This window comes from Argiope bruennichi, chromosome 4 (genome assembly GCF_947563725.1).
Source record: "Argiope bruennichi chromosome 4, qqArgBrue1.1, whole genome shotgun sequence".
NCBI classification, from domain to species: domain Eukaryota; kingdom Metazoa; phylum Arthropoda; class Arachnida; order Araneae; family Araneidae; genus Argiope; species Argiope bruennichi.
The window spans coordinates 65,434,069-65,449,542 of record NC_079154.1 but is presented as its reverse complement, the minus strand read 5'-3'; the positions used below and the strand labels follow the sequence as shown (position 1 = coordinate 65,449,542).

Here is a 15,474-nt window from a genome sequence, read left to right as displayed (position 1 = left end):
AAGAACAGCACTATTGACAATACAGTTCTATTTAGTTACAGCAGTGAACTCATCGTGAGGTTTAATTGAGTTTACAGTGGTACTTCTTTGCATTGACTTTTTAAATGCAGAATCAGGATTACCTTTTTCCGTTAATACTTTTAAAGGTCTTTTCATTAACTTGATTATCAGGATTAAATACTGCTTTATCCATTATTTTGGAATTGTTAGCAACAAATGCTATAGCAGTTTCCTCATGTTGAATAAAACTTTTGCTAAATATATTATTGCAAATGGTATTCTGTATTAGTATTCCTTTTTTTAAAACTACTTCATAATATATCCATGCAATTTTGCATGATAAAATATATTTGCTGCTTCACTTTATTATATATATATATATATTATTCATACATTTCATGTGAAAATATTTATATAAAATTATCATTTAATGTAAAAATTTACTAAGCATTTAAAAAAAATTTTATTATAAAGTATAAAATTAGTATAAAATTTATAAAGGAGTAAAAATCCAACTAAAATATTTTTAAAAATAAGAATTTAAAAATTCTAATTGCTAATGACATTGACATAAAATTAGCAAAAATATTAACAATAAATTAAAGAGATATAATCATTTCATCACAATTACATACAAAATTTTAATGTACGTTAAATACAAAATATTTGGAAGAAACTAGCTTAAATTTAATAGTCAGTGAAAGTATATTTCATTCAGATCAATTACTCATAGATAATTAGCAAACACACTTACCCACAAGTCACATTCATGTTGGGCTTAGCTGGATAAAGTAGATGTCTCTTAATTTTTTTACCGCCTCTGGTTAAAATTTCCAAAAAGGCTTCCTGGAGGATTTCAGTATAAAATCACTTATTTAAAGCAAAAATATCAAGACGATTTTTTAAAAATATATCTGGCATAAAATGAGCTATATCTTATCTTAATCTTTTTTTTTTACCTAAAAAGATTCATCTAAATCTCAACCTCAGAAAAATGCAATAATTAAGATTAAATTCTTAAATAATAAATATATAAAAATATTTTTATTTATTGAAAATTTTAGCCATTAAAAAATAACAAAAGTATAAAGAAAAAGTCAGTCTAACTTCATATGTCACATAGTTCCAATAAAAAAATCATTATAATTAATAACTGAATTGCTTTCAGTTCCGATGAATCAAAATTTTTACTTAATAAATTTTAAAAAAAACAATTCATCAGATTAAAAGGAGAAAAACTTGACAGAAAAATGCATTAAAATATTTTTTTTCAATTATAAATGTATAAGTTTTCAATAAAAAAAATTTTTTTAAGCGACACATTTGTTATATGCACTCTCAATAAACAGGTACTAATGCTATCTTTAAATGTCACCCATTTCATTTAACATCATAAACTATATATTGTTATTAAAATCGTACCAAATAAAATAGTTTTACAAAGATAAAAGCCAAGAGTGTTTGCAATTTCTTAATTATATTATAAATAAGAAATCAAGTAGGCGTAGGTAATTTTCGAAGGGATAAGCAATTGACATAAATGTACTAAAATTATTTTTAAAATCATGTGAAAAATACTAATATGATAAAAGTACTGATTCAAACTTCTTTAGACAGAAATTTAACTATTTCCAGTTCATATTCAGTTTGGAAATATTATGTGTGAAGCAGTGCATTTCAATAGAAAATGAAGCTGCAGAAAGAGCAAGTAAGCAGGTTTTGTTTTATACATAAATTCAAGGTGGTTAATACTTTTAAATTGAAATGCAAAATAATAAAAGTAGTTTAACATTTAGTGAAAGTCATTGGAATCTGGAAAATGGTTTAACCCTCCAAGTGCCCGAGACATATTTTTTCACAAATCAAATCCCACTTCCAAATGGGTAGAAATATCTTATTTTGTCCTCTGGTTGATTTTAAGATGGGTTGAACGGATTTTTTCCAACTTTAGTTTTTGTTATTGCAAACAGAAAAGATTACTTTTTTCACCCTCACTGTATCCCATCATTAATGACTTCTTTGATAAATACAGATTAGAAAGACTGCAGGTAGTTCCGATCGAACTAATTTGCACTACCTAACGAATTCCTTATCTTGAAAACGATTTTGCATATAAAAGGTTATTATTATATTGCTTCCAAAATAAAGAAAATCTTTCAAAACATTATTATTATTATAGCATGCAAAATTTTATAATTAAATTTTATATATATATAAAAACCTTCTTTGCATTATTTATAAAAGAAATACTAGGGTAGAAATCATATTGCGCAATATAAAAATGTGCATCTGTGAAGATGTCAAGAAGTTTTGTTAGACTTATATTCTGATATAAGAGATTGCAATTTTTTTCTATTCATAATGTTTTCTTCGTTTTTCAAATATTGAATAGTGTTGAAAGAAATTTTGTGCTTCATTAATTAAGAAATGGGGTTTTGCTTCAGATTTACAATGCATTAAATTATCAATGTGCTTCAAAATTGAGTGAAACAAAAATTCGTTCCAAAAAACTTTTTAAAGACCCCCCCCCCCCTGTGGTCCCATAATATTTCTCTCTTTCCATACCAAATGTTCAATGAGAATATTTTAAGAAGAGATGCAGAAATCTATTCTTATATATATTTTATAGAACAGCATTTATATTTGATTCTATTTTTTTATTAATGCTTGTGGCACACTTACTCATTCTTTAACATTCCAGAAACAAAGATTTGAAAAAAATGAATCTATTTTTAAGGAAATAGGGATATAATTATTTCACAATTAATTTGCAAATTATTTGTTATTCCAATAGAAACAATAACAATTTATGAACACTTTGCACAATTTTGAACGAAATAAAGATAGGTAAAAAGATAAACAGCCTTGCATAATACACTTGAATTGCCTGAAAACATTAATTAATAAATTTTAGCAAGCATCTAACACTTTCTTTTTTCACATATTACAAAAATTAGCAAGGAATAGACAAAAATTTTAGTTAAGAATTCTCGATGCAAATATTATAATGTTTTTAGGTTGAAATTTTTCTGTGAATTTAAAGACGCAAAAATTGGTGAAAATCTCTCTATAAGACAACTGGGCTTAGAGCTGCCAAAATTTGGCTTGTAATTATTACTTGCACAGTAGATGTTCAATAAGAAAAAAGTTTTTCAAAACTTTAATTTTTAATTAAATAAAACTTTTCAAAATTTTAATCAATCGAAAATATATTGCTTTCACTCTTTTTATTCATTTAAATTTTTTCTCTTTTTGATGATATTAATAGAACTGAAAAAGGTGCAAAAGTTTTAAGAGAAAATAGTAACCTTTATAATGCCACTTTAAAATAGTTTACAAAATTATTTGAAAAATGTGACAATTTATATATTTAAAATGTATATATTTTTTATAATGTTTATATTTATATATAAAATGTGTTAAAAATAAATCCTCATTCCAGTGGGGAAGGTTGGACAAGGGGATGATTCTTCGAAGGTAGAACATGAAATTGTACTTTTTTCTCAGGAAAAAATATGTAACAGCAATTTTGTAGGTTTAAACTGCTGAACAATTTATCCAAAACTGGCCTCTAAGCTTTATCCAAAGTGTTACTCAAAAGGATTATATCAATTTTTTTAATTTAAATAAAATGCTATTAAAATTATACAAAAAGTATAAAACAGTCCTTTTAAAGTGAATACTGTTTATAAAGCCCTATAAAATATAATGGCAAATTAATGAGATTGTGAGTAAATTTTAAATAAATAAAAATTAGAAAAAAAAAACTTTTTCCACTTTTTTTAATATGGGATAAAATTTAGTAATTCCACTTAAATATGCACTATATAAAAGGAAATACCTGGTAAAAGTTTAAGATCGATATTTGCATTATTTTTTGAAAATTTGACTCTACTAGAAATAAAAACAAAAAATGTCCATAAATACTTCTTTTATCAATCTGAATCTGAGAAACAAAAATCTATTCTAATCAAAAAGTTTTTCTACAATTTCAAATAGTGTCATTATAAAAAATGTTATCAAAGGAAAAAGTTATGAAAATTTAATCTGAGAAAGAAAGTCTTACATTTTAGCAAATAATTCTCAAAAAAAGAAAAATTGGGGATCACGAGTATAATCATAACAGTAAAATGAATACTGGTTTGATATTTGCTACAAAACGCTAAATACATATCTAATTCTCTCCATTATTTTTTAAGAGGGGGGGGGTGGCAGAGATTTTGGATTTATGCAAAATTGTATTCTCTACATGATTAATGATGAACAAAAATAAGCTTTAGATTTTTCAACAAAATATAAATCAAAGTAAAGAAATATTCAGAAATCAGTACAGTAGAATGAACACCATTGTGCTGTGTCAACACATTGAATGTTGCAACCAGAGAAATGTATTCTGTTCTTCCATGCAGTTACAGAAGTTTTGTGCATACTCATTAACTGCAATTCAAAAATCTCATAGAAAAACAACAAATGTCTCGCAAATCGAAATTGGGTTGATATATACAGAAAAAAGGGGGACAGAGTAAAAAGGGATTACATTATTCAGTCTGGAATGGTATTGTTTCATTTTTGGAAGCTATGATGGGAGTGAGAAGAGAGAAGAGGAACAGTAACTAAGTGATAGGAACCCCCATCCCTTCACAGTGGTAATTGGACCTCTTCAGATAGGATGGCAGGAAAGGGAAAAAATACTCATTCCTTTTTTCTTTTTTTTTAAACACTCTCTCATATGAAGCTGATATTCTTTTAAGTAATATTTTGTTGAATGTAGATAACTTTTAGAGAAGCCATACTTAGAATAATTAGCTGCTTAGAGGGTTAAGACAATGAAAGTTTAGTCATAACTTTATTTTGAAAAGCACTGGGAAAAAAGTTTTATTGCACATTACATATATCATACTTTTCTTTCATATTAATTTAATTGTATTTCAGTAATTTGCATTAAATGACTTCATTCAGATGTTTGATATGTCTTTAATATGATTATAAATAATCTTCTTACAGGTTTAAAGATTTTACTAAATTATTTGAGTAACAGTTAACTAAATTAGTAAGCTAGCATAAAAATTATTTCAATCTTTATAATCTTTTAAATTCTTATCTAACTTTTACATTTTTTTTTTTTTTCATTAACATAGTAATTTAAATTCCAAAGAGATATGCATATCTCTGATTGTGTTCGAAATGCAGTAATGATTCCCCTTTATGATTTATTAAACAGTCTTTTTAAGTACTTTCAGCTATTTTTAAAAAAATTTGAGCTTGTGGATGAAATGCTAAATTTTATTTATTATTTTCATCCTATCTTTTGTTTTATGTGTATAGTCAATTTTGCTTAACTAATTTATTCATTTTGAATTCATCAATTAGAATACAATTATAATAATTAATCAACTTTTCAGTAAATTTATATAAAAAAAATTCATACAATATTCCTACCATATAAACATAAATTAAAAGAAATAAAATTTTAAATACAGTGTCAGAAATTACAGTGAATGATACAATTGATAGCAAGAGTAAAATATTTGTTTAATGCAACCGATTTTTCAAGTTTAATACTTTATACTTAATAAATCAACTTACCTTGGTTAAAGTAGCAGGAATGCTTTTAATATACAAACTTTTAGGATCAATATGTGGACTAAAAAAAAATATAATAATTTATTAAACAAAAAATTACCAAAATTGAATATTTTTCATCTGATTTTAATATCAACTAATACATACTTCAATAAGTCAGTATATGAATTAAATGATTGGTTGGCATAATCATCTGCCATCGGATTCCAATTTTCCAGCTCAGAAAAACTATAATAAATGAAACATTCAGTTACAACTTTAAAAGCATTATAGGTCAATAAAAAAAAAATTCAAAAGTAAATAAACTGAATAAAGTTTTAAAAATGTAAAATTTTGTATGCTGTTTTCATTCAAGAAAAATTATTCATTAATAAAGAATTATTTAGGTAATCCTTAATTAATTATTATTATTCCAACTGCATGGAAAGTCATTTTTTTGTAATAAATAAATCTGTAATTGAACTGACTCATCTTAATAAAGAACAATAAAAAAGGAAAATTCAGAAAAATATATGAACAGATATGAAGTACAAAAATCCATACAAATGTAATTTTTTGAATGCTTATATGATTTTCTTTAAATGTATACTTTTAATAGAAATAAATCATAACACCAAATTATTTTTAGATAGATATTCAAAGTTGCAATGACTTTTATAAGTTTTGAAAATGATTTTCTAAATCTCTCTCTCTCATATAATATATATATATATATATATTAGTTAATAATTGCAATTTATGAAGATCAATTCAAAAAACTGAAGACTATATACAAATTGCAATAACAAAAGTAATGAAATCACAATCATTCAGTGCTAATAATTAAACACAGAAATCACGTAAAGAACGACATCAAATTGAATTATAGAATTTTACGAAGCACTAACACATTTTAGAGTAGCATCAAGAATTGCAAACAGAATTTACCATTAGTAAACAAATATTACCATGATAGAGTATACATTTTAAGATAGTCAATGAAATTCATTCTAAGGAGAATAAGACCAATTATAATTCTAGTTTAATCAAACCTCTATAGTGTTACAAAATTTATAGCAACATCTGATCGCTATTCGTGCCAGCTGCTTTTTCAATAATTAAATAAGTAAAATAGTAATGTAAATTTTCTGCAAAATATACATTCTAATCATTAAAATTATATTCAAATTACAATTAATTTTAAGCCTCATAAACATCTTCTAATTAAAAAATCCGTAGTAAACTTCCTTTTTACTACACAATATATATTAAATTACAAATTCATTTCTTTATTTAAATTTTTTTTCCAGTTTTTCAGTCTTCTCTCTCTCTCTCTCTCTCTTTTTTTTTTTTTTTTACCAATTATCAGCTCGACAACAAATGAATTGTACATCCAAGCATTAAAAAAAATAAGATAATATCCAATATTTTCTTGAAAAAAATCCTTAATATCAAACACTTGCAATTCTACTTCACTAATTTCAACAAAATCTAAGTTTTAACATACAGAGCTAAAACCGAAAGGCATTTTGAAATCATTCAGTGATCAAACAAATATAAAATTGTTTATCGATTACTCTATGCAACGTAAAACTGTTAAATTATTTCTCAATGACATGCAATACTAAAATTCTCATTATTGTTAAGGATCAAATATTAAAATACTGAATAAAAAGTAATCATTCATAAAAAAAAGTGTAAATAAAAAAATCTATTACTGTGACTAATAACAAATTAAAGCATTAATTTTTAAAGTATCAAAAGCAACATATTATTATTATTAAAAATTGGACAATATTACTTAATGTAACAGATGACTTTAAACTACATTGATCTGGATTTATTATCACTGGTATTATACCAGATGTGCCATTTCTATTCATGTTTTTTATTATATGCTTTTTTCTGTAAAATCATTTATATCTAAACTTATTAATCAACAACTGCTTTGTAATGGATTTAAATAATGCATTTTCCAACCTATATAAACAAAACTGTAAATATTTATTTAAAATCTTAAGTTTCTTCATTGATTGCTTTTAATTTTTGATACAATGTTGTATTCAAATATGTGCATATTTTTATATACTTATTAAATAAATTTCAAATCTGCAATATATTTTTTAAAAATGTTTTTTTTTTTTTTTTTTTTTTTTAGTAGCATCATCTAGTGAAATTAAAAGCAACACATACTATACTAAATATTTTAAGATTCGACTTCAATGTTTTCGAATTTCCAATTGGCTTATAGTTTCCATTTTTATGATTCCATTTCAATGTTTCTGACTGCATTGTTAAATTGAATTTTCAGAATTTCAATTTATTTTCAGTTTGATTTCATTATTGCACTGCATTAGAATTCAGCTATGTTATTTATCACTGATTTGATTTCAAAAGTACAGTTTATTTTTTTCATTTTCTCATTGTTTTTAATATTGTTTTTTTTTTATTATTATTATTATTGTTTCTCTTATTATGCAATACAATTGGTTATGGAATTAAATTGTATTGATTAAATTCATTTGAATTCCAGTTATATTGTTGTTGAAATTTTCAGAAAACAACCAGATTAAAACATTTTGTTTCTCATTGCATTGGAACCAAGCTGTGTCCATTGGTCTGCATTTGAATTAAAATATTTCATTGGCATTTTTTTTCTTCCTTTTTTAATGTTTTGTAATTCTATATGTTACAATTTGGAACATTCAAAGAAATTACAATAGACAGACTATACAGATAGCATCAAACAAGATGAAAGCTTCTTTCTTTGTATGCTATTGATAAATATGCCTAATCCAGTGTCTTTCCAGCAAATGAGAATTGTCAGCAGTGTTACATGTGCCACTTTCTGTAGTGCATGGCAGACTCAAATTTAATGGAAAATAACCAACACTTTGATGCAAGATTAATTTAATGTTACTGGAAACAATCACATCCAAATCAAATTTGGGCACTGTCTGCAATTATAGTGACCACCTGTTCTCCTCCAGCTCCAACAGTGTTATGAAAGAAATATGAATTGCACATGACTGAAGACATTTTCTATTTAATATCCAAGGAAAGTTCAAATATGAATATGGATTTAACAGCATAAATTTATAAGAAAGCATTGAGTATGATTGAAAATTTATACTTATAAATCACGAAAAAATTTCCAATTAGCTGGAAATACCATCATGTACTAATTCTTCGTTCAATGGAAGATTTATGTTACAAACAAAATTACAATGCACGTTATTTTTTTGTCTTGTATGTAATCAAATATTCCTAAACTAATGATTGAAGAAAAAGACATTTATGATCAAATAATGCAAACTGCCAACAATAAGGTTGGAGAAATCTTTCTAAAATGCGCCAAAAGAAACTGGTAAAACGCACTTGATCGGATCAATTCTGGCAGCAATTCAATCCAAAAATAATATAGCCATAGCTCTCGAGTTGTCCAGAATAGCTGCAACATTGTTACGAAGGTTGAAGAACTGTTCAATCACTTTGAAATTACCAGTGAATATGCAATTCATTGACACTCTCGCATACTGAATTTCCAAAGCATTTGGCACTGTGAAATGTTTTGCAGAAATGTAAGTTTATTGTTTAAAAAAACTTGCACATGCAAAAGAAAAGGAAAAAAAAATGCTGGAGACTCTTAATCATTACAAGAAATGCATAGAAACATCAGAACAATAGAGAATGCACTAATATTGCTCACAGGAGATTTCAAGCAAATAATACCTGGAATTCCTTGGCATCAGTGGATGAAATAAATGCTTGCTTGAAATACTCTATTTTGGAGTGGCACAAAAAGACATTGAAATCAATTACAAATATGCATCTCCAGCAGCAAAACAAACCAGTTAAGCTATTCTCACAATTGCTAGAAACTGAGAATGGAAAGGTGACAGTTAATCTGACTTCAGAATGAATTCCATGGCCTTATAATCTCCACAGTTTAGTGATATCAAAAAAGAATTGGTTAAAAAAGGGATTTCCCAATAATCAAACCAATTATAAGAATCAGAATTGGCTAAGTGAATGAGCTATTCTTGCAGTCCAGGACAAAAATATCTACGAACATAACATTATTCAATTTAACATTCAAAATGAGATAGTCACATATAAGTTCATTAACATTGTTGTGGAAGGTAAAGCAGTAAATTATCCAACAAAATTTTTGTTTTCATTTGATCTGCAAGGCATGCCAATACATATACTGTAATTAAAAATTGGTGTGCCAATTATGCACAAAATATCAACTAACCAAAACTTTGCAATACTACAGGATTGCCATAAAAAATTTAATGAGCAATGTCTCAGTTATTAAGTAATAATCCTGATAGGATCTTTCATAAGTGAAGATGTCTTCATTCCTATGATTCCAATGGATATGCCATTTCAATTCAAGAGACTGCAATTTCCATTTCAGTTGGAGTTTGCAATCACTATCAACAAAGCTCAGGGCCAATATCTAAAAATCTGCAATTTAAATTGCATGGATTGTTTCTCACATGTTTGATATTATATGTTACATGTTTTCGAGTCAGCAAACTAAACAATCTCTATATATGCATAAACAATGAGACAAAAAATATAAATATATTCTTTACTCACAAGCACTGTGAAATGAAACAGATTAAAAATGTGTGTGTTCTTTTTTCTTTTTCATTTAACCAGACTGAACCACAGCAATGCACGGCCAGGTACAGATAGATGATTAATACAATTGAAACTAATTAAATGATACTGAAGAATGTAGAATAAATTTGATGACTCTTAATACAAAAACACAAAAGTAAAAATTAATAAATATGTTTATGTGAATAATTGTAAAGCTCCAATATTAAAATCCAAATAAATGAAAAAAATTAGCATTGCCAAGAGAAAAAAGAAAGATAAGGTTCACTGTGTAATCCATAAGAAAAAAATAAGCAACTTTCTTGCAGAAAGTTAGTATTTAAAATCTGGTACATGCGCATTAATCGATCCCAATGAAAATTATGTCTTTTGGATTAAACATATGCAAATTGGGAAACGGAAAATTTTTTCTATGATTAACATAACATCTTTGTCAATTTTTGACAATCAATTGTAGACATGTGGTTAATAAACAAATGCCTAAAATTTAATATTAATTTACAAAAAAAAAATGGTTAAAGTGAAGATTAGTGTGCCCCCGAGTTTGTCGCCAATATGGCAACCCAACGGAACGCTCTTCTAGCAAGCATAATGCTGTTTTGTTTACTACTTTTTAATAATGGTTGAGTTGTACATGAACTACAACTATTTTATGAAAAGTGTTAAATTAAAAATAATAAAAAATATTGATTAAGGATATTAATTTTGTTCTTTACTATAATTAAAAGTTTTTTAAAACTAATAAGGTACTGCAATTTTATTTTTAATGTAAATACAAACAGAAAATAATTATTCTTTTGCAACTTTTAACTGTCAGTATGCTCTTTAAAAAATTGTCTGAATTCTTACTTTACGAAATCGTCTACATTCTTACTTTAAAAGTCAACTGCAATGGAATTCTTTGCAGTTCTCGTAATTCTTTTGTTGCTCTAATGGTTGCTTCCCTTGATGATTTGTTATGTTGGAAATTGTGCAAGAATGGATATTGGATAAATGGGATGGAAGACAGTATTTCGAACCTTCAGAATGGATGAAGAGTGAGTGTAATATATATATATACATACACGAGTTGTTGATGAGGTTAAGAAAGGATGCTTGTTTGAAATTTTCTATGGAGAATGGTTTGATTGCTTTTAAGTGTGTATGTCCGGTGTGTGGTGAGAATATGAAACTGATTGATTTGGATCGGAGAATCGATGGAAAGATCTGGTGTTGCAGAAAGAAAGAATTGAATCTGCTTCTATAACGTCCTTCATCCTTTCTTTTCTATTGATTATGTATTGTTCCTGTTATCCACACAGTCCTTAAGTTCAATGTTTTGGCGAAGCTTCTAGATTCCTGCTGTTAGTGAAGCCGTAGGATGTTTTTAAGTTAAAAAATTCTGCTGGGTGCCTTCTACAGATGCTGAAGGCATTGCATGCTCCAACTTTTTCTCTGCACCCAACAAAATCAATACTTATCAGTAAAAAATCATAATTATATTGCGGAAAGTGGTAACCGTAACTGTTCCGCAGAAGTATTTTACTTTGTCCGTTATCTTTATTGGCGACTTGACATCCTTGATGCAGCAAGGAGCACACTAAATTTCACTTTTACCAAAAAAATAATTCATATATATATATATATATATATATATATATATAAGAAAGATGATACAACAGTAATAAATTAATAAATTTTAGTACTTATTAAAATAATACATATATTAAAAATATAGAATAAAAAATATAATATGAATAATTTAATTAGAAGTAATATAATAAAATTTTACCTCATGGTTATGCCTGCTTTAAGAAGGAAAAGACTAAAATGAAAAGTAAGTGGATTAGTTTAAAAAATCAAAATGGTTATTATTAACTCAGTTAAAAATACATTAAGATAATAAAACTGAAATTCATATAGAAATTATGAAAATTACTAATTAAAGAAAGATTGTGAATAGCAGATCACAAAAAAAATTTTAATTTTCTACAAAACCAATTCCTGAAAGTACCAAATAAAATTGCATTTATTGAAAATCAAATTAACAGGCTCGAATTAGATAACAATTCAGATATTAAAGCCACACATGCCAAATTTAAACATAAAACAATCACAAAATGCAATTTCATAACCTGATTGCTTTAATAAATTTCAATAAAAGTTTTGTAACTCACTTATGTTTACTAAATGTTTAGCTGCACAATAATAAATCATAACATTTAATCTTCCAGCTACTTATTCTACCATTTCCGTGGATAGCAGTCAGTCTATTTTCTGTTGCATCTATGGATTTTATTATATCTTAAAAGTATTGAATAGCAAACAGTAACAGTTTTCTTTGAAAAATATATTAACTTATTTGCAAATGTTACATCTAAATAGTGATTTCAAAAGAGCACTGCAGCCAGAGGGTTAATTTAAGCAAAAAGGAAATATTTTAAAATGTCAATTCAAGGAAGCTATGGAGCCCCTTCAAGTCCCTGGATATCACTGATAATTTTCTACACTTTTTCACTTAGATTGATTAAATACTTCAGGCATGTGCTTTATTTGTAAAAAATGTCCACTCAAAAGCATATAGAGGACAAGCAGATTCTCTGATAACTTTCAAAAGATGTCCAAATATACATTTGCTTAGTAACAATCTCATTAAGCAGATACTTCTTTTATATAAAAAACCCTTGAAAATAGTCGCCACTGCAGTTTTTAAGGAATAGGTGAAGAAATTTTTCTTTTCTTTGAAGGAGAAGCTCTAATATTACGAGATACCTGAACTAATGTGTAATTTTAATTTATCAATTATATGCAGTGACTTTTATACATTACAATATGAAGATTATAAATTCATAAACAAAATCACTGCATATTTGCACATCAAAAGTGAACATTTGTACACTTTTTAGGTTGATTTTAAGCATTTTATAATGAAAATTAATGTATAGAGCTTTGATTACTTAAAGATGAAAAATATGAAACAAAGACACCAAATTTCTAATAACAATTAATGCCCATTAACCATCCAAGCAAGCAAAAAAGCCAAACAAGCAAGCAAGTAGGGTTAAGATATGCCTGTATTAGTGTTGTAATTGTTGATTTAGAAAATAAGTTACTTCATAATAAGTGCCTTATTTATTAAGTTATTCTACAGGTAATTAACCATTTAGAATGCTGAAAGGTTTTTAAGAATATAGCAATTAAACTCACTAGGCTTATAAAAAGCAAAATCTCAACATTTTCATAAAACAAATTCCTTCTAATGTCATTCCAAATGTAACATATAGTAAAGCATCAGAAATAAATATTTGGACCACTTTGTCATTAAAAGAAAAAAAAAACGAAAAAATATGAATATTATATTGATAATCGAGTTGTAAAAGAGTTTGAATAAGTAACAATTGTCAGTGTTACATTCAAATGACAATGACAACTAGTTGGCGTCAACACACAATAAAGAATAAATCAAGTATAAATATTTTTAAAAATTAGAAATGAAATTAAACATAACTTACTAGAAATTGATCAATTTAAAAGCATAGATAAGTTCATATAATAAAAGAATATCATTTACTTATTTAAAAAAAAATTAATGCGGCATTACGATTTCCAACTTTCAAGCATGGTGCTTTTCAGACAAATACAGCACATGAAAGTAGTAGTAAAGAGTGGAATAGAATGAGACAGTTTGATTTTTTTATTATTATTATTATTATTTCACCTTTTTGCATTTCTTTTAACTTCCATAATTTCTGACATCCATTTCAAACTAAATCGTAACATAAAATTATAAAGCGTTTGGAAATAAAGTAAATGTCAAAGGCCTGAGAATAGGGCCAAAGAAAATATACAAAGACCTTTCATTGATGGAGTAATTTATCGCAACGCAATACTTGCCCAGAGATGCATAATCCACGATTTTTTAATGACAAATAATTTTGCTATTGTTATTTTTAAATATTTGCTCCAAATATCTGTTATTTCAATTATTAATTAAAATTATCAATTAGTATTAAATATATTTTTAATTGTAATTAATATTTAATTTACTAATTTAAGTAACATATGATTAAATTAATTTATTTATTTCAGCTCACTTTTTTAATTTAATTTTTCAAAACCATTTATTTAATTTATTTATTGGAGTAAATCATTTTCTGAAAAAAGTTGAATTAAAAATATATGTCATTTCTTTAAAATGTTTACTTTAGTTCTATATTCTACCAATAGACGGCGCCAGTAGTGAACAGAGTATATGCAGTCAGAAAGTCATGCCAAAAGTAGTTAAGAATGATCTATATGAGATAGTGTATTGTGTATTGTATGGGATAGTGTAATGCGAATATCTGAAAGTCAAGGTTGTTACCATTAAGTGGAGCGGTGACTTCGCACTTTCCAGTGAAGTCACCGCTCCGATAAACTTCAGCGATATGCAATTCAATGATAAGATAATTCCAAGAATAACCGGTCCATTCACTTTTCAACCCATTCACAGATTTCTTTTTTTCCCTTTATTCACGTTAAGGGAAAGGGACCCTCAGGGCATAAGAAAAGAATGTTTTGTGTTTCTGGGATTTCCTTTCCACCTTCTGGAGGGTCGGGGATCAGCCGATACCCCTTCTTTTCTTTCAGGGATGTCGTTTCAGGCCACTTAAGTTTTGTTAGCGTAATGCCAATATGGGGAGTTGTTCATTTGCGGTTTTAGATTGAAGGGAATCCCCGACTTTTTTTATTCCTTTTCCACTTACAACATATTTGCCTATTGTCGACTTTAAGATCTTACATTAATATCGTACATAAAATTGAAATCAACTGACTCCTTCGATATGTTTTTAATACATTCACCTAAGAATGATCGATTGTGTATAAATTTTTAAGCGTTATGAATAAAATATTTTTTTTTAATACATTTTTCAAAGTTTCAAGGCAAAAATATCAATGCTAAGGAAACTTGAAATTCATTTTACTTGAATTTGTATTGCAGTTTTTGATAATTTAATCTCATTTTTACTGTTTTTGATAACGAAGTATTAGCAGTGTTTATCATGAGGATTCATGGTATATTAACCTGAGAATGATTAATTTTATATTGATAAAGTAAAAAAATAAATAGGTCAAGTAAAGTAAAAAAATAAAGTAAATAAATTAAAGAAAGGAAAATTTCTTTTTTTAAGTTGATTATTTTCTACGCATTATACAACAAACAGGTTTTATATTCTTTTTTGTCAAATATATTTTGAAAAAAATGCTATCATTTAAATATTTCTCATACAAAAATATCTGTTTTAAATCTAATTTTTTAGG

The 15,474-nt window shown here is 26.5% G+C and overlaps 1 protein-coding gene across 4 annotated transcripts in view; it reads right to left on the bottom strand.

Annotated features, from left to right (window-relative positions):
* LOC129965854 (uncharacterized) overlaps nt 1-13,810 on the bottom strand; it is a 53,403-nt gene extending 39,593 nt beyond the window's left edge. The window contains exons 1-5 of one of the 4 annotated variants that reach the window (XM_056080090.1): nt 13,686-13,810; nt 11,966-11,998; nt 5,731-5,811; nt 5,587-5,644; nt 755-846 (exon numbers count right to left, since the gene is read on the bottom strand). In XM_056080090.1, the coding sequence (XP_055936065.1) occupies nt 755-846; nt 5,587-5,644; nt 5,731-5,811; nt 11,966-11,970 (236 nt within the window). In that variant the 5' untranslated portion in view covers nt 11,971-11,998; nt 13,686-13,810. Of the gene's footprint in view, nt 1-754; nt 847-5,586; nt 5,645-5,730; nt 5,812-11,965; nt 11,999-12,350; nt 12,372-13,685 lie in introns of those variants that run through there. The other 3 variants (XM_056080093.1, XM_056080092.1, XM_056080094.1) reach the window with 3 other exon arrangements.
* Nucleotides 13,811-15,474: the final 1,664 nt, after the last annotated feature.